The following is a 27,371-nucleotide window of genomic DNA, read 5'->3' on the forward strand; positions in this document are numbered from 1 at the left end:
TTTTTTGAAAGCTGTGAAATCCGATAGCCCGAGAAGGGGAAAAAAAAATGCCTGTAATGAAAAGCAACCTTTGGAATTCCTCCTCGTGAAAATCCCGCTGTTTTCTGCTGTTTCCCCTCTCCTCTTGTTTTTAGGCTTGGAAGACATGATCACTAGCACCAGTATTTATGGTATGTTCATTTTGCAATTACTATTTACATGTTGGTGTTATTTCTATTTAGAGTGTGTTCGTCATGTTGCATGCACGGGTTTAACTGCAAAAGCTTATTTGAAATGCACTGAAAATAGTATTAATGCATATACTGTCCAGGACTTCCTGCGTGTGGATTGTTTTGTTTGAATTGTCCGTGTCATATATTGTGCATCTAAAAGCAGCATTTTGTTATGATTGCCACATATTGTGACGTGTAATATAATTATAATGTTTTTTGGTACTTTTTGATTTGATAATCTATATGTCACAGTTCAACTTTTACTTTCACATTACATCTTTTTGCATGCACTTGCAAAGGTTATCATCCAGTTGACCAAAATAACAGATTTGAGTCAGTCCATGGGAGAATATATTTTCCCTTTTATATTAATGTTTTCAACTAGCATGCTTTACAATTAATAGTATTAGATATTTCTAAAAATGGCAATAAGTATAGGATATGCAATTTAAAGCTTTTCTTTTTAAATACATTCTGTTATGATCTCTATGATATTCTTAAAAAAAGCAACAACCTTCAATGTAAGGAAACAAAAAATAATATACAAAGGTATAACTCTTTAATTCATGACATTATAAATCTCCAAAATACTTACACTAACTGTAGGCTCTCCTGTGTAATGGGCTTATACGGACTTATGTCAGATTTAAATGCAGCTGTTAGAGTTGCATCATAATTATCCTTATATCAGATTCCAGCATGAGTATGATACAATAAGGTGGTGTTTGACAAGGGTAATTATAACCCACTCTTGGTTACAGTATGAAAACAGTTGACAATAAACTGAACTGCTGCAGATAGTGTCACTAAAAAACATGGGGGGGGGGAAATCCTTATTGCTTTTTTTAGTTTTACAGGCTGACTTTTACTATCACCCCCCCCCCCCCCACACACACACACACACACATCTCATGAATGATTATTTACCAGTAACACAGTCAACAGCATCTTACAGTTTATGACACATAATAAAAATCTTCCCTGATAAAACCAAATATAATAGCAAATACTGTGCTCCAGTTCCCTGCTTTTTTTTTTTTTTTTTTTTACAAAGAATGCATCCTTAAAATAACCGGTGAGAGAGCCATTTGCTTGATGATGTCCACACATTACATTTGCATGTTTCACTCTGAGAGGAAATTAACATCATCAGCACAAAGCTGAAGTATGTTTTCACTGCTCTTCAGCAACAACAACATCAAGCCCCCATCAGAAAAAAAAATGTACATTACTACCACGTTCATTATACTGGAGTGTTTGGCTTTAATGTGTTTTGATGGAAGTGGACGTTGAATTTGTTTTTTGTTTTTTTCTCCAGGTTTTGATGTATTATCACATTTAGACACTTTTTTTTACTGCCCCTGTTTGCAAATGTGCTGGACTCTTACCCACACAACTTTATTTTTAGTGTTTATTTTAAGTAGATAATGAAATTGTCTAAAACTCAACTACAGAGTCTATATATATATATATATATAAAAAAAGATGCCTACAGACATTCTGAAATGCTCCCTATAATTTTTATTTTTATTTTTTCCATTTATTTGTGATAGGTGAGCCCTGCATAAGTCCCAACAATTGAGAATTCCAACCCCGATAAAATATAACTTCTCTCTTATTCATGGAAATGGACTGTGGCATTCTTTGCTATTTTCAGTGGCATTATAGCAGTGGTATTAATGGATTGACACCAGGTCTTTCTTTACTGTAGATATTTATTTTATTTTTTTATTTTATTTTTACATGAGTGATCGACGCTAAGTGCTATCTACTGTATGTGCGGCTATATGTGGAGTGTGAGCCCTTTGAGGCTGTGCATCCTCACACCTGTGTGTGGGTGCGTGTGCCTGTGTGTGTGTATGTGTATGTGTGTGTGTGTGTGTGTGTGTGTGTGTGTGTGTGTGTATGTTCAGAGGGTTACTGTTTTCTTTTGTTTTTTTTTTTCTTTCTTTTTGCCGTTTCCTCAGGTAACCCCGGGACCCTCCCGGCGGCGTGCATGTAAAGAAGTTGACAGCTCTGCTTTGTTTCTAATAACGTGGCACTTAGCGACAGCGATCTGAGGCCGATCCTCCCTGTGTCGGGGTGTGATGACAGGGGCTGCGTGGCACCGCTCCCTCACTGCCAGCTCTGATTTTTTAAACGTCACCGCGAGGGGTTAGAAAGTTCAGAGCGCTGTTGCCGCCGTTCCGCTGCTAACACATTGTTAAGGGAGGATTCTATTTGTGTGAATGTTTGACATATTTAATCAAATAAAATAAAAAAGAATAAGTGCACACACCCTCTCAACACCTTCCCTGCTGGATATAGTTGATAGTCAGTGGAGGCTGTTTGAGACATTTACATTATAAGGCTGAGTGTGGGTGTGTATGGGTGTGTATGGGTGTGTGTGTGTGTGTGTGTGTGTGTGTGTGTGTGTGTGTGTGTGTGTGTGTGTGTGTGTGTGTGTGTGTGTAATATTTCATTGTATTTATTGTGAGACATTATTTTTATAGACTATAAGCCATTTTATTAGTGCCTATCCCCCCCCCCCCCACACACACACTAAAACACAAAGTATCAATCAGTATTGATTGTAGAGTCATTGTGAGATAATTATTTAGAATTTTAATGTGGATTAATTATAGCATAAAGTGCAAAACAAAGGAGACTTTATTTAATCTTAATTACCCTGGTTGTGACTCTCTATGAGGATGACTGTCAGCAGGTGTTGGCTGTAGAATATACCGGTTAGGATGGACTTATAGATAACAATTAGGAACCGATGCAACCCAGAAACGCGGATTCCAAAAACGATGGAGAATTAAAGGGACATCTATTTGTTCCCGATCCTCATTTGGATGGAGTGTCTCGTCCGACGCCGCTCGTCTAAACGATGCACCTCCTGCCCTCTGGGTCCTGGCAGCGTGTAGTTCTGCAGCGCCGTAAGTGATGGCTGGAATTGATAGTCGTTGAAGATGTGACCGGAGGGATTGTGTGTGTGGGTGCGTGCGTGTGTGTGCGTGTGTGTGTGTGTGTGTGTGTGTGTGTGTGTGTGTGTGTGTGTGTGCACACCAAGAAGAGGACTGGCAGATTTCATACGTCCACTAATGGTCACAATTAAAGTGGGCTGGTGACGACTCCCTATCTGGATTCGGCTGCGTGTGTAAACACCCCCTGGGATGTCTGTGAATTGATGAAACGTTCATGTGTACAAGATGGATCCATTTGTCAGGAAACGGCAACAACAACACCAAAAAAAAAAAAAAAAAGGAAAGAAAATGAAAAACGTAAAAAAAAGCCTCCCTCCCCTCGCCCATATTATTGTGAAATCGGTGCTAAACGTTGTTATCTTAAAGCAAATATGTTAAGTGTTGTCTTCATCTGACAGGAGAGAGAGAGGGAGGGAGGGAGGGAGAGAGAGAGAGAGAGAGAGAGAGAGAGAGAGAGCCCCTGAGGGATTAGGATTCATGCAAAAAGGGGACTTAAAAAAAAGGATCCCACCTCCTTTACAACACATTTCTGATTATTCCCCTCCCTCCCTCTCTCTCTCTCTCCGTCCACATCCCTGTCTTTCTCTCCCTCTCTTTGGTCTCCCTCATGGCAGCAGCGCTGTGTTTTCTGATCTAACTTGCTGAGCGTTGGGAAGTGGAGGCAGCTGTCTGTGTCTATACTGGGGGACGTGTTTGCTCTACTGCAAAGATGAAGGACCAGGAATCCTTGACATCCCCCCCCCCCCCCCCCCCTTTTTTTTTTTTTTTTTCTTCGCCAAACCCCCCCCGCCCCCCTTCCTCATTCTACCATCTCATTTAGACACAGGGACTGTCTCCGCTCAGACTTGTGTGTGTGTGTGTGTGTGTGTGTGTGTGTGTGTTTTATTTAATTTTTTTATTTTTTTGGTCATTTTTATTTTGATGACAGCGTACGGCATCCAGATGTCTGCAGCGCGTGCGTCTGGCATTGCCTGTACTTACCCTTCACACGTCTCCCTCGCACAGCGCTCACTTTATCTCTCAACTCCTAATTTGTACAGAATGCCGGCGCTTATTAGGTCGGTTGTCTGCTGTCATTTCACGGTTTAAGGGAAAAAAAAAAAATTGGGGGAAAAAACACGGGCACGCACACATTTTGAAATAAATAAGATAATATGGATATTTATAATGTGATTTTTTTTCCTCATAGAAATTGACGTGGTGTGTACCAAATGCAGTGTATTCGTGCTTAAATCGACACATATTCTTAACAAGTGGGTTTTTTGTTATTGTGATATTGAGGGGATCATTTAAGGTGGTCTGTTTGTTTTTGTGTCTGTGTGTGTGTCTGTGTGTGTCTGTGTGTGTTGGTCTGTGTGCGTGTGTGTGTGTCTGTGTGTGTGTGTGTGTGTGTGTGTGTGTGTGTGTGGGCTCATCCAACCGTCGATGCAATCACATGTGCAATGGTGCAACAGTGTCCATCCAAGCATCCTTGACTGTTTCTTTTGTTTGTTTTTCCTGTTTATAATTCATTTTTAGCAAGTATATAAACAGCTGATTTTTTTTCTTTTTTTTTCCTCTTTAATGCACTGAACTCACGGAACGCAAATATACATGGTTATATACCGTTGTTATGCTTCATAGGTGTAGAGCTTATGGTCATTTTGGCGAAAGACAAAATCAGTGACCATAACAGCATCACTGTTTGCGTTCTCCAGTTTCAGCTAAATATAATGTGTTTTTACCGAAAAAAAATACAAAAAACTCATTATTTTTCTTTAATGTCCTGAATGCACAGAGTCCCAAATATGGTAATATATCCTATTGTTTTGCTTCATTCTATTAGAGCTTATGGTCATTTTGCCCAAAGGAAAAAAATCAGATCACAGCAACCACATTTTTTTTTTTGACGTTGGCAAACCAAAACACCATTTATCATTTCAAATACACACGTATATATACTATATATTCAGAGCATTTCTCCTTTTCTTTTTTCTTCCGTGGACCCATTGTTCTTGTCATTCCCCACACATGGAGCCGTGGTTCCATCTCCTGTGTCTCATAAGGAGGGGAGGCAGCTCACCGCCGGCTGGGGATCGGCCAGAATAGACAATCCCCACGTGGCCTAAACTAGGTTTAGCACTAAGGCTTTTAATCTGGACATGTAGAAGATTCATGTGCATTCATAGATTTGCCTCAGTAATTATCATACCCCCAGTGGCAGCCACAGAGACATTTGCCTAAATCACTGATGTCCTCATTACGCTGTTTACATTTTAATTAGGGTTACTAAACTTTTTGATTCCTAATGCCCACAAAGATTGGATTGAATTGATTTAAAATGTTTTTTTTATTTTTTTATTTTTGCTCCAACTCTGGCAGGGTGTTTCCTGGCAGTCGGGGTGCATTGTAAAATACAGGAAATTTATATGACACAGTTTGTGTTTTCTCGAGTGACTCAAAATGCACATTTGCTCGATGAACGCAGCCTCCTCAAGCCCTGGAAATATTTGCCAATTATTTGGTCTTCGACGAGCGAGCTTGTTTTGGGAAAAGGCCACACGGCATTTCCAACGCTGTGTTCCTCCGTAATTGCATAGATTCGCGGCAGTATGCGCTCGCGGCTAAATTAGTCTGCAGTCTTTTATTTCGGGGGCTTTCACCAAGAACTTTTGTAAAAACCCGCCCCCTCTCCTGAGTTCCATCGTGAGGCGGCAAATACCGACCTTTCAAGGACTGCACAAAAATCTACAATTTCATAACTTCCCAACATGCCACTGGCAAATTGTTTGAGTCCGTCATTGTGCGCTTGAGTACTGCAGCTTATCATTGAGCAACCTTCGAGAGCGGTGGTGTGGGGGGGGGGGGGTTTCTCTCCCCCCTATGCCGCTTCCAAGGTGTTTTTATTGCACGCCGTTGGGCAAGTCAGTTGTGAGAAAGCGGCCTGTCTCTCACAAGAGAAAACTCAATATTTTACTGTATTGAAATTCCACTTGTGTTCTCACAAAACACCGTCTGTCTAATCTGGCAACCGAGGCCACCGTTATAGGAGGAGCTGAAAGGAACTCAAACGCATTCAACAAGTCTTCATCTGAGAGCCTTTATACATACCATTTTGCCACCCCCCCCCACACACACACACTTTTGGAGGGGGTGGGGGGGGGGGGGGGGGGGGGTGATAAAAAAAAAATGTAACGCTCGAGTTGTTTGAGTGGATAATGCACTTCTGTCGCCGTCCAGATTTTTTAATTGAAATGTCCTCTTATTTTTATTCGCTCCGCTGAGGTATATGTTTGGATGTTTGGAAGGTCCCTGTTTGTAAATTATGACAAGGCGTGCGCTGGTTGCCTGAACGTCTTCTCTCTGCTACCGTGGAACAGTGCCTGTGGTAGACCCCCGCCCCTCAAAAAAAGAAAAAAAAAAAGATTTTAATTTATCATTATACTCGCAATTATGTGCAATAGTTTTATTATTAATGCTTTGTGACCGAGTCTGTGAATCAAGTCAGACATTATTATTCAGGAGTGTACGTGGATCGGCTGGAAAATGAAAGTCGGTGTTTTGTCTGCGTATCCTTTTCTTTTTTTTTTTTTTTTTTTTTCCCCGTCTGTCTGTCTCGGGAAATTCCTCGCGGGATGATTAATAGAGCCGTCACATTGACTGCTAATTGTCTCAAATTGATATTTTGATGTTCCTCTGAAGATGGCATAAAGGAAGTCAGATCTTAATTAGAAAGATGATCAGAGGAGATGCGGGCTATCGGTGGCTCCTCACTAAATTCCACTAATTCATCCATCCTCCCCGGACTTCCAGCGGCTGACAGGTTGGCAGCGTGCCAGCGCTCCGGCGGAGAGGGAACCTTGAGTACCAGGGACGGCGGGAGGATGCGTTTGGGGGTCTGGCTTATGGAGGAGGGGAAGGGTGGGGGTGGGGGGGGGGGGGGATGAGCGGAGGGGAGATGAGAGGAAAGGGTAGAGGAGGAGAGGAGAGGGACCATTGTTCTGGCACAGGGGGGTTTTAAGGTGTCTGGCCGGCCGCGGCGGCGCCGTTATGTGAGCGTGCTGGCCGGCACACGGCTGGACGACGCTCTTGTTGATGATGATGATGATGATGCTGCTGCTGCTGCTGCTGCGTGGCGTTGTTACCTTCCATCGCTCTGTATCGCTCGTCCGCGCTGCACTGTGCTTTAGATTTCAGACGTGTGTATAGAAAAGAAACCCTTCCTTACCTGGAGTCGGTCGTCGGGATTTGACATAAATCTATAGGGCTCGGCAATATTGACAAAAATTTCATTTCACAATATATATATACTTATTTTTTTTGATGAATGCGTAAATATTGACCATTCCATAATAACTTGTCCGTGTCTGTCTTGTGTGTAAGCTATGAATTCACAATATATTTTTGAGAAGTAACGACATGAAAATGTTATAGGGAGACACCAGGGCTCGGCAGTATTGACAGTTTTATCACTTGTTTTTTTTACTGATACCTCGTTATTGTTAATTTGAGCGTGACTATTGGCGCTTTCATAATATTTACACCCAAGAAATATTTGCGAAACAACCATTAGTAGCGCGGGTTTTATGACCATTGATTTGAACAGGTCGAATAGTCTATGAAGTTCAGAATATTGCATTTTATTTTGACTGTTAATCTAGCCTTAAAAACAACATTAAACTATATCACAGTATTACAATAACCAAAACTGTCCGCAAAAATTACACGTAATGTATTGTGGTGTCGAATTCAATTATATTATCACAGTAGTATTCAAACTCCTTTGTAATCAGATTCAATGGAGTTTTCAAAGATGTATTATTTTTCCCCGTAACTGCCCGAGTCCCACTTGTGCATTATAAATGAACAGTCATTGAACGTCTTGTTTTGTGTGTGGCCTATTTGACAGCTCTTCTGAGAGTCCACACGGAATTCGATTAATTTAAATTAGAGAAAAAAGAAAAAAAAGAGGAGCACAAAAAGGAGCGCTCAAGAGTTCAGTATCATCTCGGAGCTTTATGAGGTTTGACACTTCTTTTGTGTTCATTATCAAGAAACCACCTCGGGGAGTCGTGTTGACTTTGCATGGGCAAAAATAGCTGCTGGAGAGCCACATCCACGCTCCTGTGTTCGCCGCTGCCCTGTGTATCTAGGGAGACAAGGTGGAAATACCAAATCAACGCTCTGCACAAAAAAAAAAAGAATAAACACTGGTTAAACTCCTGGTGTAGGAAAGGAAATGCAATTTGCCAATTTGCTCATGTTTTTGTGTGGTACCAGGGAAAAAAAACAATTTTTTTGATAATCACTTTTCAGATAGCTTATTATTATGATGGGTAACCATTCTAATTAAATAAGTGTGGATGAGTGTTCAAAGCTTTTTTCAATGTGGAAATACAGTATAAGAGCCGAGTGTTAAATACAAATTGGATGTTTGTTTTTTTTTCCTCTCTTTCCTTATGTTTTAACGGCATGCTACTTAAAATCTCCAATCCAGGCAGCGTTTCTATACAGAACAATAGCAGATTGATGCACTTGGCACATGATGTTTCCGCAGTCCAAACTCTGACTGCATCTCCTCTCCCACATCTTTAAATGGATCCCATGAGCCCACAGCTCTGTTGTTTCCATTATTCATTCCAAAAAAAAAAAAAAATGCATGTAGCATGGAGAGGGCTAGAGGGGTGAAAAATAATTTTGAGAGAGAGAGAGAGAGAGAGAGAAATATGTAGAGCAAAGTCACTGCTCTATGCAAAACGCTCCATGCCTTGGGAGCATGTGGGCTCGTTCGTACACAGTGGGAGGAGGGAGTGCTTGGACAAGGGGTGGATTGTGTGTGTGTGTGTGTGTGTGTGTGTCTGTCCGTCGTTCTGTGTGTGCGCGCGTGTGCGTGTGTGTGTGAGAGCCTGTCAGTCTGTCAGTGGGCCCTAATGCGGTTCCCCAGAGGTACCTGGGGGAGACCCGTCCGGCACCCACTCAGCCTCTGCCGGCGGCCGAGCGGTGACAACGCGTTCCCACGGAGAGACCAAGTGTCACAGTGTGTATGTAAACTAGTGACAGATGACTGGAGACAAGCGGCCTGTAGACACTGCGCCTGGAAGTAAAGCAGATTTCTGCCTTTTTTTTCCCCCCCTCCCTTTCTTTCTTTCTTTCTTTCTTTATATCTTCCTTTCTTTCTTTCTTTCTTCCTTCTTCCCTCGCGCCGCTCGAGACTTCTGAGAGAGAGCAGAAGAGAGCGCGAGCATCAGGCCGGAATACATTGACAACAAGTCAAAGATAGGACCGAGACGGATGCAAATCATTTGGCACGAAAAGGCACACGCTAAGTGTAAAGGTTTTCTATTTCCCTTTGAAAGGCCATCAGCGAAGGAGCAAAGGATTTTGTTGTTTTATTTATTATTATTTTTTTTGTTTGTTTTGCTCCAGGCGGCTTTTCTAGTCCACGGGTCATGTGGGTCAGTGTTACACGCCCCGCAGCCTCAATTCAACCCTGGCTCTGGAAATAGAAACGTGCAGCGTCACCGGGCCAGGAGGGAGAGGTGGATTCCAGGCAGCGCCGTCCATGGGCTGCACATGTGGATCTGCTCGCGTAGTTGACCTCAAGTGTTTGAAAAAAAAACAAAAAAAAACCCCTCCCACAAGGTTATTGCGGGAATGTTACTTACACTGTTTTGCTGTCGGCTGTTGACTTTTTTGTACCGGCCAGAAAGATTTGTCCGGCGCTGGACAAGGTTATTGTTCAGTCTACGAATCGGCTTTGATGCTCTATTTAAAATCCTGCTACAAATAGGGACCTGTAGTAAAGAGTGCACGATCTAATACACACTGGAAACAACGCAAGCACAAAGACAGGACGCTGATTTAATTATAGACGAACATCAGTTGATGAGACGAAGATCAAACAGGGGACCAAGACCTCAGTAAGGAATCAACCACAAATTCAGATTGTGTCCAATTAAAGTCACAGTCCATGAGGTTGGTTGCGCTGGGTGGATGACTACACTGCCCCCAAGTCCCAGAATTCCATTTGAAACAGCAACTTCTCCTTCCTTCATTCTCAGACCTCACTGTCTCTTCTCTAAAGTTTCGCCGTCTTCTGATAAATTAATTAATTAAAATCTTTTTGGTGTCTTGAGGTGGTGCTGGATATTTATTTATTGCCGGGTGCTGTTTTTTTTTTTTTTTTTTTTTCCTGTGAGTGTTCATCCATATCGACAGTTTGCCAACCACAACTAGTTATGCTGCTTTCCTGTATTAAATTAATCACCGCCGCTTTTTACTGCTTGCGGATGTCCCGATCTTTGCTCACCAACAACGGAAGCAGCATCTAGAGACGCACATGCGGAACGCAAATACATAGAATCTCCGTTTGTTAGAAAGTGCCAGCTAAATAAAGTGTAAAATATGATATTTTTTCTCAAAATAATCTTACGGATCCCCACTTTAATAGTATATAAAGCTATAGAGGCGAGAATTGGAGTTTGGAGAAGGCAGATGAGGAGTTGTGACTTATCCTTCCTATAATATCCATCATTTGAATGTTTGCTGTACGAGCACAATCAGTCCATCCTGATTTCTTTCTCTGCCCACGGAGAAAAAAATCTATGAGCGCTGATGAGTTCCTGTGCTATTGAATATGCTTCGGCCACGCCGTGTTTCTTTATAAGCTGTCGTATTGCTATTGTGCCATTCTGGATACGAAGAGCCAATTCACATTTGAGCGATAGGTGACCCCAGGTTGTGTATATTGATGAGTTGGATTTGTTTCTTAATAGAATTGTGTCTAATTAATTAGCTTTTAATTGGTTGAACCCTGAACATGCAAATACAGCACAATGCAGAACAATCATTACTTCAAACTGCATTAAGAACGGCACACAGAGGTCCGCTTAATGGAATGGGAGCTTTTAATTGTTGGCTTGGGTTTTTAGCAATGTGTCTTTGTGTTTCAGTTCTAATTTGTGTCCTGTTTTTTTTTGTTTTTTGTGTGTGTGTGTCTGTGTGTGAGTGTTCTGTATTTTTACGAGTTTAGAGCGTTGATAATGAGAGTACAATTTCTTTTTGTCCCAAATTTCATTAAAAGCTAAATTCATAATTCATAACTAACCCATAACCCCTTAATTAACTTCTTTGGGTGGATTAACTTCAACTTCATGTTTTTAGGGTTTTGTTTTTTTTGTATTTATTTATTTTTTTTCAATGTCTTAAGGAAATGCGCTGGATTTATTGGCTTGTTTGTTTGTTGGACTGCCGCTGTTAACTTCTGTTGGAATTCCATTTGCGTATCAAGAAAGCTTTTCTTTGGCTGAACTTTTGAATAGAGTTTACAGCTGCCGCCACAATATTTGCTCAAAAGTTACCGTACTGTGGCATTTTAAACAGAAGAAGGTGCAATCTTCTTTTACTGTCGCCAAATAATTTTACAACCACAGCTGTAAGCAGTTTCCCGTCATTACAACTGCACTAATATAGGGCGGGATTTGGAGAAGGGCATTTTGACAACCTGAACGACTCATTCTGACAGGTGCTTATCAAATGACAATAATCGTAAAAGGAGCTGATCTCCCCGCCTCAGAAAGAAGCGCCAAATGACGCAATTAATGCAAGATTCTTCTTTTCTTCATGTTTTCCCAAACAGGATCGTTCTAAATCAGTTTCAGGTGAAATACTCTCTCTTCTTTTTAAATCCTCTCTGCGTGTGTTATGATGTTATATTCTGAGGTCATGGATGGATTGGATTATTTGTTGTGTTGCAATTTAGGAAAAAAAAGAAAAAAAGTTTGAGGATAAGTCAAAGTGTTAAAACTGAAAAATCTGAAACGTTGCCTCCCCATTTTTCGATTAAATGTTAAATGTATTTTCTTCTCTTCAAAATACATATTAATACTGGGACCGGATTATTCTTCACGCAGGGTGCTTAATCAGCTGCGGCTGCTTTTAAGCACAGTTCCATTAGTGCCTGTGCAAAGTGTTTGGTAAATACGCTCCCACGTTCCCCAATTAGCTCCCCTCCACAGCACCACGCACATTAACTGCACCAGTGTCCTGTTGCTAACATTCTAATGACGGCAATACACAACATTATTTATTTTTAATAAATCCGGAACAAAGAAGACCTGTGTGGTTTCAGTTCCGCCTGTCGCACGCCGCCCGAGCGGTGTTTTCAGGGCCCTCCGACACAGACACCGGTTTATTGTAAAGAGTGGGCGAGGTGGAACAAGCCGGGAGCAGGTGGACACATGTCATGACAGAGGCTCTCTCCCTGTGTGTGTGGGGATGGGTGATTTACCTGTTGCTCGTTGCCTGCTCTGACCAGCAACAGGCGTACAGCCACCCCGATCCCGGGCCCAATTACCTAGACCCAAGACAGGTCAAGCAGAGACAACTGTGAGAATTTTTGGGTCTGTTTGGGTTGTAATTTGATTGTTTTTATTGTAGGGCACGGAAAGATTTTGCTCTGGCGGATTTAAAAATGTTTATCTTTGACCTCGAAAAAGAAGAGTGTTGTGATAGATTAACGCATTTATCTTTTGTATTCAGTTTTACTCAATTGACTTAGCTTCACTACCTAACTAGTAGCTTTGACTTTGAAGATAATATTACGGTTTATTTTAGCATATCTAGCATTTGGAAATTACAATAAGTCGCTCGAGAAAATGCATTAATAAATAAATGTCACAGCCTGCGTAAATCCAAGCTAAATTCACAATCAAATGATGATGACTTCCAGGCATGCCAGTTCTGCGGTACCATTAAATAACCATAGCACCAGAGCAGCTGTAAACCTGTGAGCGAAACGATCTCCTCCACAGCTCTTTCCTTGTAAAAGTTCCCTTTTTTTTTTACGGCTCGGCTACTTCAGTAACTTTACTACAGTATGGCTGAGAGATTTCTATTTCACATTGACTTCAGATTGTCTCCGTCGTCTCATTTCACCTTTTGTCTGGCCCCGTGTTGGAGATGTGAATTTCCTTGAGACCGCTTTTAGTCGATACTCCCCATGGATCCCTAGAAAAGGCTTCTGGGTGAAAGCTGTTGACGACCATCGACACATTTCTTGGGTCGGCGCTGCAGATAATTTCAATTAGTGTTGGACCAAAATATTTTCTATGCACCGCATAATAAATGTGGGTGTATTGGTAATGATACTGGTATCATATGACATGCCAGGCTAAAATAGCACATCAGAGTATTATAACCCCGGTGAAAAAAATGGAATGCCACGGGCCGATTTGAAAGAAAAGTGACTTTATATTCTGCATTTTTGGCAGACGCATCCTTCCTTTCGGAAACAATGTTTCCAGTGGAGAAAAAGCATTGACTATATGTCAATCATTATCTCCTAATGACCCCAAACTAACCCCAAATTCTCTCCCACTGTTCAGGACGAGTATCCGTGCATCGCATTGGTCCAAAACAACAACAACAAAAAAAAGAACATATATAGTGGAATTTTGAAATGGGAGGAAAGAATTAAATATTTTTTTTGTTGTATTAGAAATAATTTTGGGAAACTTCAACCAAAAGCTTGGCCGGCCTTTCTGCAGCCCGGGATAAAGGATTCAATCCAGGTACTCGGTGAGACCCGTCACGGCTTAAAGAGGATGACTTTGCAGTAATTTATGTAGTATTGCCACGGCGTCTGTAGAGACCAAAGGGAGGGGAGGGATTTGGCCTTAAGTCATTTTCGACTTTCTCAGAATTAAGCAAGACGAATTGTTATGGATTCTGTCCTGCGATCCAAACACCGGTCTCCGACCGTACAGTGAATGCACCGTACATGTCACGGTGCCGCCCTGGCACTAAGGACGCCACGCGATCACTGTGTCATCAAAGCAAATGTATCGCTGTATTTTAATTTGAAAAACATATTTTGAAATCAGAACAACATTCACGTTTCACTTCGACCTCGGACGAGTTTTTCGACGACGAGCACAAAAATGAATCGACTGTTATGCGAACCAACTCAGAGGGCTGTTCCACTGAACCGCTCCAGGGCCAATTGAACTTTTTTCGGAGCTAACCATTTTTTTTGGGGGGGGGGGGGTCCGCAACTGCTGACATGTTTCGGGTTAATTAATGAAAAAACCAGTGAATTCGAGAACACGATATAAATGCTTCTTTTTATGCAAGTTTTACACGCAACAAACCACTGCATCGGCCCTGGTTCTAACCAGCCAACGGACTTTCTGACTGTGTGCAGACGTTGTACGCGCACGGCCACAGAGCTTAGAGGGGACAGGGAACAACTCGAGGGAGAGTTGTTGCAAAGATTAATGGACTTTGCCACAACTCTTTTGCTCACGTGGTGGGACCGTTATCGCTTATCAAGGACGCTGGAGTGAAGGAGACCAATCATTGTCAGTTTTTTATGGCATCCTCCCATTGACATTCCAAATCCTCCAACACACACTCCGTCATCAGCCACTTGTAACGACCGATTCTTTCTTGAGTGGCTCGCACTCGCACCAGCGATTTCGGAGCGGCCATCGTCAATTTTCCTTGTACTTAGAATTATCTCTCCAAATTTCCAAGTGGTCCACGTCTGTCCTACAGTCATGTAAAGTTTGCCTTCCATTCTCCAAATAAAACCTTTGTATTTGTTTGTTTCATTATTTTGAATTCTTTGTCGTGGCCCTTTGTCTCCAAGGCGAGCTGGCGTACGCCGTACACAGCCAATCCCCTTTCGGGAAAATCAGGCCAGGGTCAAACTTTTTCTCCCATAAGAACAAAGAACGCGTTTTGTCCCCGAGCAAAAGCGGCAGAGGCGTTCGTACCCTGCAAAGCTTTCTGAAACAGCGTTGAAATATTGTGTTGGCAGTAGCGTTTTGAACCTCCTCCCATTCAAGCCCCTGACCGCGCCCCCATTTCTATCCAAACTCAGATGGATGGAAATACCCCAGGAAATCAAGGTACGGAAAGCCGTATAATGACTGTACAACGACCCTCGTTTTGGAGATGTTTACTAGCTCCCTTGTTCGTGTGAAAGGTTGGATCGGTCGGAAAAACTCTCCCACTGGCTGACACTGGTCTTGTGTACGACACCAAACAGTGGCAATCCGAGGACAAATGTTATTATGAGCGGAGATCATCTCTTTCACGAGCTGCTGTAAAGGCTGTAAAGTCTAATGGTTGGAAGTGTAAAGTAATCACAGTTGTGAATCGGACCAGTGAACAAGATAATCTGTTAATTTCCAATGGGGCTTGGCCTATTGGTTTGTAAATCAGTCCACCGCCTCCCGGCGCCATTAAACCAGCGCCTCGCAGTTAAAATCAGATAAGTGGCGAGTGTGATAAGAGTGTGGAATCCAATCCGAAAATGTCTCCCCTTACCCGGTGTGCTGCTCCCCCTCGCCGGAACCCGTTAGGGGGAGCAGGACTTTGGGGAGCGCCTGCGCTAGGGCAGGTTCTGGAGTAGAGGGTTTTTTGGTCAATGAGCCTTCTTGTGGTAAGGTCACAGTCCTCCTCCTCTCCTCTTTTGGAGTGTGTAAGTGATCCCCGGAGAGGTGGAGTATCTATCCTTCAGCTCTGTTCTACTGTACACGGGTGGACAAGTTTTAAAACCAAGCTGCAAAAATGCGAGTTCAATGGCCGCCGTTCCTTTTTAACCAACACCCGAGCACTCGTGGGGTATTATGCGGGAGTCTGTGGAAGCTACTCTGGCGTAATTGTCATACTTTTATTCAGTGGATAAATTCTGCTTGTGCCGTGGATGACTGTTCATTTAGTTTCTGGGTGAATTTCGCTCTCGAGTACTTAGGGTGGTAATGGAAGACTTTGCCTTGGGGGCCTCTCGGCCACAAGAGTCATGGTTTAATAAGCATCACTGAGACAGAGCCATGATGGCTCCGAAAAACTCTCAACCTCATGATTTACTGTATTACATGAGGAAATTTGAAATGTGGGACTCTTGTTTCTTTTCTTTTTTTTCCCCTACAGTTTAATTTATCATCATTATCGCTGAAAAGGCCATTGTAGTTTAACATAATATAGGAGATTTGCTCTGTCTCAAAATTTTTAAATTTTTAAAAAAATATGAAAATACATACCTATACCTCGTGAAGTGATTTTAATTTATTTTGTTTTATTTTTTATTTATTCAATCGTATTTTATTGTATTTATTTATTAATATATTTGTTTATTTATTATTTATATTTTACTGATATCTTTTTTGGTTTATTTTATTATTATGCTTAATTCATTTTCTGTGTTACATTTAAATTCAAAACCATATCCATCTTTTGCACAGCTTAAAATATTGGCCTTTATTCAGCGCTGAATGGCCGATCAGGCTGTTTGCAGCCTGAAAGCTCCAGTGAGTTTGTTTACATGTGGGGAATCAATATGTTATTATTATACTGTCTGTGGTTCAGATGTCACCGTGGATTCGCTGCTGGAAGAGCATCCATGCAGCGCGCACACCGCCAGCCATGCAGAAATATATCAAATATATAAAAATCACATAATAAAATGAGCCACTAATAAAGCCATGAATATCACACTGATAGTTTTAATACAACTGCAAACATTTTTTACGCAGATTTATATATTTTATCACTGGGTTGAGTGTGAACATTTACATCGTCTCATTACGGCGTGTAGTTATGAATTATTCAGATCCTCCAGCGCTCCGTGGGTTTGGCTTCCTGCCAGCAGAGTGTAGGAGTTTTAATTTAGACACAAACGCTTATTTAAGACGAAAAAATGTTAATGTTGAGTTAATGTTTGATTTAGCATTCCGCTCCTTCGCGCCAAAATAAAAACGTGTTTTTCGTTGTGCGCTTTAGAATGGCATCATTTAAGTTCGTTATCAGTATTCATCAATGTTTTGGATCATCTCCTGTTGAACAGTTGTGGAAGAAAGATATATCCCAATTTACTCTGCATGGATACCACAAGCTCTGTCCATCTATTTCCTGTAGCAGCAGGCTGAGCAAGAGCTGTGTGTACGGTTATACGAGGTTATGATATATTATATTTATATTATATTTTATTCCATAAGGATTCATGCTTTTTCTTCAGAACAGAAACACAGGTGCCCTTAGGCAGCTTCCGTAAAAGTGGCATCTAACCAGCACCCACGCTATCTAACTAACCAGTGTGAAGAAAATGCATTCTATGTCTAATTTAAAACTGTCATAATCAGAACATTTTAGTTAGCGATTGTCATACAAATTATTGCGATTAACTATTTATTGAATAGTCTCTTTTGTTGATGTTGCCAGTATCCTGATGCAGTGTCCAAATGCAAACTCACCATTTTATTTATTGCAACACTTCTAACATTGGTTTAAAAGTCCCCTGAGATTTGGATTAAAACTCGACAGTGGGATTTGACAATTTCACCAAAAGATTGTGATGCGCTCAAATTATTGCGATCAGGTGATTTAATGTTATGTAATGTAATGTAATGTAACAGCTGTGGTCTTAACTCTTATGGTACAAATCATTAAGTTAAAAATGTGTATCTACATAACCGCTGATATTTTGCAAAGGAGTAAGGAATAGTATGAAGATGAGAAATGACACTCTGTAAATAATGGTCCTTTTACATTGATAAAACAAATAGAATTGGACCCAAAATCTTGTCGATAAAGTGAGTTTAGTGAGGAGCAGAAAGTGTGATTAAAAAAATAACATAGTTACGTGATAAAACAAGGGTTAGGGTTAAATTCACTCTTTAATCTATGATAGGGAATGGACAATGTCATGCAAAAAAATTGACCTATATAAGATGAACCCATCACGTCTGTATGTAACTTATATGCGGCTTTAATGCATCTTGTATAGTTAAAATAATCTGCGTTTAATCTAAGAAGGCACAGGGTGAGATCACATACAGAGGTTTGGCTCGTGAAAGATGCAGTATTTCTAAAAAAGAGGAGAATGGCGATGAAGTGAGTGGATTGGAAATGACTCACTCACACGGCAAGTGAGTCAATACAGTAAGTGCAAGCTTAAAATGAATAAAAGAAAACGAAGGAAATAAACAGCAGCTTCACATGATATAAGGCACTTAATGATGCACTGCACTTCAGGCATGTTCAGCAAACACTAAAGGTTGAAATATATATAGTACATACCATCCACATAATTATCTGTATTGAATATTTGGATCTAAAGCTTTTATATATATATATAAAAAAATATATATATACATATATATATATATATATATATATATAAACTAAAGCTTTTATATATATATATAAAAAATATATATATATACATATATATATATATATAAAAGCTTTAGATCCAAATAAAGAAAAAAAGACAACACATTTCTGAATGATCTGAGATATTGTGGTTGTTTGGGGGTGGAGTTTTTTGCTGAGCGTTAAGCTGTTCCACAAAATACGTGATTTGGGGGAAAATTGCAGTTTTTCCACGCGATGCGCGGCGTGTTCAGGAGCCAGAGCCGGGCGAGCGGCGTTACGGCTCAGAGGCGAGGAGGTGCTCTTAAACAAATAATCCATGTTTACCAGATTGAAATGATTACAGTGCTGTCACCGCCGGCCGTGTGGACAATCCCGAATATTACTGTGATCAGAGAGAGAGAGCGAGAGAGCGAGAGAGAGAGAGAGACCCTGTCACAGGAAGTGGAACACTTGACTGACAGGTGAATTACGGCGGGGATGAGTGCGTGCGCGGCCCACACTCACGCTGCACCTTTTTAGCTCCGGATTGGCGTGGGATCGGCTTCAAATCCAAACTGTGTCTGCCGTGGGCGGGCGGGGCGTGAAGCGCACCGCCGATCTGACCGCCGCCGCCACCCCCTGGAAAAGACGGTGACGGAGGACGCCATGTCTTTTCCCAAACGAGGGGGTTAAACAGTGGAAAGATCCGCCGGAATTAGCGCCACGCCAAGCTCCAAATTGGGTTTAAACGCTCTTAACTTGATATGTGAGATGAATGAGGCTCCGCGGGCCGTGACCGTAGCTCAACAGTGCAACATTTTATTGGATTGGCCTCGCCCACCCCGCCCCCCTTACGCACACGCGCGCACACACACACACTCACACACACCCGGAATATCGCCGGTGGATTTGAATATGACTATGAGCTTGTTTTTATTTATAAACTTAATTACTGTCCGTCTGCGCTATTTGCACGCTTGTCACACAGAGTGCTCCGCCTGCGCACGCCGGAATAAAAGCAAAAGCTCCCGTAATTATGTTTATATCCGCAGATGAAAATCCTGGGGCTGTAATGATCAGTAATTATAAATATTTTTCGGCGCGTCTCCCCGTCTCAGCTGCGCCATTGTGCGCCGCGAACTGCAGAGTGTGTGCGGCTTAATTATGACATTGTGCCGCGACTAAACCCGGCGGTCTGCTGCGGCGTGGCACAACACTTCCAGCGCGTAATCACGCCCGAGTCTGACTTTAAAGAGCTCATTACAGTTAGTTTTCCAAAGAGCAGCTTATTAAACACAGTTACCTAATAAGCATCTTTGGAGGTGCAAATTGGCGGAAATGGTAATGAGTTTGATTAGGCCACGTTTCAATTACGCCGCCGCCACCGCCGTCGTCCGGCCGTCCCCTCCCCCCGAGCCACAAGTCTGGGAATCCTTCTGGAAGGCATTTTGTTCCTCCTCTCCCCCCCCCCCCCTCTCTCTCTCTTACAGACACAGACACACACGCACACACACACACGCACACGCACACGCACACACAGAAAGAGGAAAGGAAAACGGCTCGGCCACCTCTGTGCTTCCTTTCAGCAGCACAGTAATGAATAGAGAATTGTGCGAGCCTCTGTCCAATTTACGCGCTGGGAAATTGGACGGACAGAGCGGAGGCCCCGGCGCTGTTTGCTTTAAATACGGCCCGGTCTTCCCAGATTAAAAGCCCCCCGCCCCCCCTCTCCCCGCCTCCCCCACTCCAAAAAAAAAAAAAAAAAAAAAAGGTCAGCATCTCTGTTTCATCCACCCCGATCGCCCGGGCAGGAATTTAAAACACCGAGTGATGGCATCGCATTGTCAAATCCGGCCGCTGTTTCCTCCGAAATAACACAGTAGCGCGGCGGGAAGAAGGTTTTTTTATTTTTTTATTTTTTCCACTAATTTAATTCGGCCTGACGATCACAGATTGATCCTCGATTGATCACCAACTGACTTCCAATCAGATGTACGGACCTTTTCTTCATTAAAATGAGATGGGTCTTATCAAAGCTTGCGTCTCACAGAAAGTTGACCAACACAAAGGGCTTTTTTTTTTTTTTTTTTTTTTTTTTTTGAGTGGCCAATCAGCGGAATTTGAGCTAAAATGCCTCGGGCGATGTCGAAAACATTCCGCTAATGGATCGCTCCGTAATTACACCGTTTCAAACACAGAGACAAAAGGAAAAACCTGTTGGTGGTTTGAATTTCCACGGAGGTCAAATAATGGAGGATGTTTCCACGTGATACAACAAGTAGAAGATCATTATGCTGATGCACAATGGGTGTGTGTGTGTGTGTGTGTGTGTGTGTGTGTGTGTGTGTGTGTGTGTGTGTGTGTGTGTGTGTGTGTGTGTGTGTGTGGGCGTGTGGGCGGGTGTAACAAGTGTTTGAGTGGCAATACATACATCAAGCTGCGTGTATTGGGTTTCACATCTTTGTCTATATCTTACTTTTATATATGTATGTGTGTATATATGTATATATATGTCTCTACATAGATATTGCAAATATGAGAGAGAGAGAGAGAGAGAGAGAGAGAGCCCCCGAGGGATTAGGATTCATGCAAAAAGGGGACTTAGAAAAAATCCCACCTCCTTTACAACACATTTCTGATTATTCCCCTCCCTCCCTCTACACAGTGAATATTTTTTTATATTAGTATTATATAGTAAATAGTATTGCTATTTATTTATACTACCAGTAGATATTTTGTATTGACACAGATGACAGCATGACATCATACATTATATAAAATATTATTGCATATATTAATTGCATATTCAATTCCTGTAATGTAGGGTTAATTCAGAATGTTTCCCATCCCTTAATTTGAATGCAACACTTTTTAGTGACATTTTAATTAATGTTGTGACACAGAGAGAACATAGAATCCATCCCAGTTTGCCGTCATGCGTGCTGCTCAGTTCCAGGTATTCATAATTGGATATTATAGCGCGTTTATTATTGTTATTCCCTCCGTCAATGACTAGTAGTTTGAAGAGGTGTGTGAGCGGCTTTTATTCTTGAGTGTTATCCTGTCTCCACAACGGTCTCCATCAGGAGCTTGGAGTTGATTTTTTTCTTCTTCTTTTTTTTTTTTTTTTTTTTTTTTTTTGGTTGGCAGAGCAGTATTTATCTAATCCTCTCGTCTCGGACGGTTTCAATTTCACAAAGCATCTGCCGCTCCAAGATCTCAAGTACACTTTGCGATGAGCGCTCCTCTGATTTGTCTAAAGTGGCGAATTGTTCCGAGAGGATTAACAGTAATAGAAGATTCATACGGAGGGGGCTGAGCACCCTTTTTTATTTATTATTATTTTTTTTGTTATTGACCAAGGTGTCGTTTGAGAGAATGGAGCCAATTAGAAGGTTTCGACACCAGGAGAGGAGGGCGCAGTCGGCAATTTGGAGCCAAAAGCCGACGCGGATTTATCTTTCTCTTTTGTGTAAATAGTTAGTAAATGTTTGTGAGAAATGTAGTGAGAAAAAGCAAGCTATTTCAAGACAATTAGGCAGATGAAGAGGTTAAAATATGAAGTATTTCTGTGGTGGAAGTAAGGTTCTATTTAAACTACGGTCACTGTACGACACAGTTTCGAGCTGTGAGTACCTATCCGTAAAACACTAAATGATCCTGGTTTTAAGCACAATTAAAATAATGATAATGTTATACTTGTTTTTTAGCGCTCACTGGTGCGATATACTGTATAGACGCAAGCAAAAAAGAGAGTGCACGAAGACCCCACCGGAGAAGTGGGCGGCATCATCAACACGCCCACTCGCTGGCTGTGAATTGTGTGCTTTCGTGTGTGTGTGTGTGTGTGTGTGTGTGTGTGTGTGTGTGGGGGGGGGTGTGTGTGGGTGGGTGTGTGGGTGTGTGGGTGTAGGGCCAGGGTTTCCTACTCCGCTGCGCGTCCCCGTGCCTCTCCGTTCCCTTATAAAACAAAACAAAAAAATCGCCGTGCACAACAGGGACACTCTCTCAGTCACCCCCCCCCGGTACACTTTCCGGGTTTGGTTGCTTTGGTTTCGTGTGGTCACCCTCGCCAAAAAGACACACACACCTATGCACGCAAACACAACACCCACTACAGTGGATGTAGATGCACACAGAGGGTTAAAGCAGCGGTCAAATTGATTTGGGGAGACTTTTGGCAATTTGGAATTCACGGGGGTTATCGAGGCGTAGCCACATCTCTCTCTCTCTCTCTCTCGACACGATCATTTTAAACAATTATGCTGCGTACCGTCTCAAAGCCCCTCTTCTTCTTTTTTTTTCCCTCTCTCCATTTACTCCGCCGCCGTTCTGACATTTGTTTCCCCCGTTGTCTCCCTTTTCTTCCCGATGATTAGAAGACTTGGTGCGGCTGCCATGTTCCAGAGGCTGCCAGGGCTTTTTGCCGTGGGCTTTTCCTTTCTGTCTCTCTGTTTTTTTTTTTTTTTTTTTCATTTTTCTTTCCTTTTTCTTCATCATTAGCTTGGGTGGCTGACAAGCGTGTGAGCCGCAGCACGGATCTTTTTGACTAAAACCTTGTAAATTAACACAATTAGCGCAGCATCATCCCGCTAATTAGCTCCTGGTGTCTGGGCGAGCGGCGGGGAAGAAAGTCAGGAGGGAATCCAGGCTGTTTCCAGGCAAACGCGGCGCTCCATAATCCGCCGCTGGACACCGGCTGTTTATTGCCTAAATCCCGCAATTGGGACCTAAGCTACAAGAGCATTATCCGTAGTGTTGCAACAGCTAGTTATCCAAGACACGGGCTGCTGTTGCAACGCGCGGGGAAAGTTTCGCTGTTTTATCGGTTAATTTCACGCCCGTACAGACTATCGGTGATTGTTTTCAAGCTCTGATCCCCTTAAAAGTCCTATATTCTTCAGGGGGATATGTACACAATTTTCTGATAATCCCACGCCGCATGTAAGACCATATTTGCGACTTGGCCTTAAATTGATTGCATTGTCCCGTTAAAAACCTTCAGGCGATGATGCACCAAAGACAGAGCGAGAGAGAGAGAGAGAGAGGTTATGAGGAAAAAGGGAGAGGGAAGACAAGCGAAGCGTGTTTTGCTGGCTGCAGACAGCGCCGTGCTTGTTGTAATTCACGCCGGGCTGAAGGGGCTCGGTCTGATGAAAGCAGCCGAGCGCTGCCGAGGAGATTGCTTTGCCGTGCTGCTCCCAAGCAGATTTGAAAGTGTCTCAAGCGCCTCCGATGAGCGTTGGATTATGGACTGACCCGCCATGTCGGTGTCACTCCGCCAAGCGCCGGGTGGATTAATACGCCGCTAACCAGGTGTTGGCCGCCGCCGACGTGGGCTCCGTCGTACGGGAGGAGGCATTAAACCATTATATCACTGTGTGCCTCCCTCCCCCACGCCGCCCCCCCCCCAAAAAAGAAAGGAAGAAAAACGAAAATCCCTGTCAAGTGACGACATGTGACCTTGGCTTCAGTCAGATGGCGTGGCAGCTCCTTTGCAATTTAGATTTCCATCAGAGGAGCAATTAGTGGGGTTGTCTTTTTTTTTTTTTTTTTTTTTTAGTGCTGTTCGATTTCCGGTTTAGTTTGAGACGATCATTTTGCTTATCCATATTTTGTAACATTTATTTGTATATATTTTTTAAGTAACTTATTTCCTCCTTTTTTTTTAAATTATTTTATTATGTATTATTATAAGTGTTGTCGTTATTAATATTATGATTATTGAATCGCCTTCTATCAATGGGAAACTCTTTGAGCTGAGCATGCTGTGTATTAAATGCGCTTTACAAATAAATGTTATTAAATAGAGAGCTATTTTAGTGACTGGAAATGAGCCGACCAGCCACCTCATGGCATTTGGAGTTGGTTGTTCGAAGTCCTTGTCCCATTCCCATTGCACAATGATAATACTCTCTCTAGCGCGGCTCTACGCGCTAGAGAAAGGCTTTATTCCAAAAGATGCACAATACTTCTGCACGTTGGAGAGTAGCCTTCACACCTCCAGATAAACCGTTACTCCCGTCTCCGGCGCAACCTGCGTATCGTGCCGCTGCCTCCTTGCCGCAGCGCCGGCAGGTGCGTCATGGGCGTTGCAGTCCCCCTCCAGGGAATTGCGTTGAAATCTCGGGCTTTTGAAACTGCTCAAACTGCAAAAAAAAAAAAAAGCCACGCACCAAGGTGTTCCGGACCAGCGCCGTGCAACGGAAAATGATTTTTTTAATTCTGAATGAAGAGATGTTTGCCGTTATTTTTTGGGGAATAAAACAGTTCTATAAAGGAAACACCGTACTACCAGCTCCATTTGAAACGCTTTCGAATATTTTCTCTCCAAATGGAAAAACCAAAAGCCTATTTATTTTTTCAGCAGGAGAAAATTTTGTTCTCTTTGAATTCTGCATTCTGAACAACTTGCTGAAATAAACATACATAAATAAACATTCCATGTATGCATAAAGTGCCGACTGACAAATAACTTGATTTTGCGCTGACACATTTCTGTTTTTTTTTGTGGAATTCTAGGCCTAAAGATGCAGTGGACGCCAGAGCACACACAATGGGCAGAACAGCACTTTGACATCTCATCCACCACACGCTCGCCGGCACACAAAGTGGAGGCCTACCGGGGGCACTTACAGCGCACATACCAGTACGCTTGGGCAAATGATGACATCTCCGCGTTGACGGCCTCCAACCTGCTGAAGAAATACGCCGAGAAGTACTCTGGGATCCTCGAAGGCCCAAATGAAAGAGCCCTGCTGTGTTCATACTCCGACGGCACCGCCGGACTCATGAACGGACGAAAGTCAGAGAGTGAGTCCTGGCAGGAGGGGATTTACCCAATGAACTGTGCTCCAGATGTTATATCTGTGAGCAAAGCTGGAATGACAGCTGCCCTGCCCCCTACAGATGTGTCTGCTAGCATTGGAAGCTCCCCGGGGGTGGCGAGCAGTCTGTCTGAGCCCAGTTATTCCAGCAGCAACTGTGGGAGCCACACAGCTACCAGCCTCCACTCGGGTCTCCCCTCTCAGGAATATAGCGCCAGCTACAATGGCTCCTACCTGCATTCTAGCTACAGCGGGCAGACCACCCCGGCCCTCACCTCCCCACACCCTTCCCCCTTGCACAGCGTTGGGCTATTACAACCACCGCCCGCACCCCCGCCGCCTCCCCCGACCTTAGTGCCCAGCTACAACGCCGGCTCTCCAAACCTTTCCAACTACAATTATCCTCCGACAGGGTATCCCCCTCAGACTGCTGTTGCCCCTGGCTATAGTCCCGGGGGAGCCCCGCCTCCCTCCGCCTATCTGCCGTCTGGTATCGCAGCCCCTACGCCCCTCCCTCCCTCCACGCTGCCTGGCTACACCTACCAGTCCCATAATCATACACCAATTGCACCAACACCTTTGAATGGCAGCACGGCCAACTCATTAAAAAGAAAAGCTTTCTACATGACTGGGCATGGAGACATGGACTCTAGTTATGGTAATTTCACCTATAACCAACAGCGCTCTTCACAGAGCCCTATGTACAGAATACCAGACAGCAGCGTTTCAGACTCAAACAGGGGGAATGGCTTTGACAGAAGTGCTGATGCATCATCTTTAGCATTTAAGCCCACAAAGCAGCCAATACCTTCTGATCAGCAGAGAAAATTTAACATTCACTCTGGCAGAGCACTCTCTCCTCCATCCTATGGATCAACCAAAGGCTCCGTCAGTGATCTCAGATCAGGTGAATCCTATGGAAAGTTTGGATCACCCATCGAGCAAAGCGAAGAGCACCGGCAGCACCTCTCCCATTCCTTAACGGGGCCTGACATCGGCACGGCTACCTCATCCAGCCACGCTGCGGAGGAGCAGCTGAAGAACAGCGACGCCAACCTGGTCGAGATGGTCACCACAGAAATCCTTCAGCAGGGCCCTCCGGTGGACTGGAGTGACATCGCGGGCCTGGATATGGCCAAGGAAGCCATTAAAGAGGAGATACTCTGGCCCATTTTAAGGCCAGACATGTTTAGTGGACTAGCAACGTTACCTCGCAGCCTCCTTCTGTTTGGACCTCAGGGAACCGGCAGGACTCTGCTGGGCCGCTGCATAGCAAACCAATTGGGGGCGGCCTTCCTGCGGCTCAACAGCTCGGCCCTGGTGACCAAATGGCTGGGGGAAGGGGACAAGATAATCCAGGCTTCATTTCTCGTGGCCCGTTGCCGCCAGCCGGCGGTGGTGTTCATCAGCGAGGTGGACGTTCTGCTCTCAGCCCAGCTCGGCGACGACAGCCCCGTGAACCGCCTGAAGAGCGAGCTGCTCATGCAGCTCGACAGCATCCTGAACTCTGCGCTGGACCGTGTTTTGGTGGTTTGCTCCACCAATAAGCCCGAAGAGATCCCGGATTCCCTGAGGAGGTACTTCACCAAGCGCCTCCTCATCCCCCTGCCCGACGGCACAGCGCGGCACCAGATAATCAGTCAGCTGCTCTCCCAGCACAACTACTGTCTCAGCGACAAGGAGATGTCGCTGCTGGTCCAGAGGACGGAGGGCTTTTCGGGACTGGATGTAGCCCAGCTGTGTCAGGAGGCTGTGGTGGCTCCTCTGCACAGCATCCCCGGTCCTGACCTCTCCGCCCTCCACCCGAGCCAGATGAGACCCGTGTCCTACCAAGACTTTGACAATGTGTTTTGTAAATTCCAGCCCAGCATATCACAAAAAGAACTTGATATGTACACTGAGTGGAATAAAATGTTTGGTTGTAGTCAATGAAAAAAAACAAAAAAAAAACCCACATCACTCAATGTGCAAATATAGTAAAAGGCAACAAAATTCAGTGTTTCTCTGTCAGTGAAACGAGTACAGAGATCAAATCAGATAATTGTTCAGGAAAGACGTCACAGAACAGACAGGTTTTTCGGCAGCAGCAGTAAGAACATTGCATCTTGAGAATTCTTATTATATAGCTGAGGTTAATTTTCTTTCACTTATAAAGAGGATGGACCCCCTTATTTGTTTGTATATATATACATATATATCATTCTGCTGTTATTGAGATTTGGTTTCTATCAAGTGCCTGAGTT

General features: G+C 43.3%; 1 protein-coding gene across 1 annotated transcript; it reads left to right on the forward strand.

Annotated features, from left to right (window-relative positions):
• Positions 1-84: 84 nt before the first annotated feature.
• On the forward strand, positions 85-27,060 carry fign (fidgetin; the record flags this gene model as incomplete). The annotated part of the gene is made up of 2 exons (XM_080019420.1): positions 85-170; positions 24,824-27,060. The coding sequence occupies exons 1-2, from the start codon at positions 146-148 to the stop codon at positions 27,058-27,060; spliced, it is 2,262 nt and encodes a 753-aa protein (XP_079875546.1). The 5' UTR covers positions 85-145.
• Between the last annotated feature and the right edge of the window lie 311 nt (positions 27,061-27,371).

This window comes from Zeus faber (assembly GCF_960531495.2).
Source record: "Zeus faber genome assembly, chromosome: 18".
In the NCBI taxonomy this organism is placed as follows: Eukaryota; Metazoa; Chordata; class Actinopteri; order Zeiformes; family Zeidae; genus Zeus; species Zeus faber.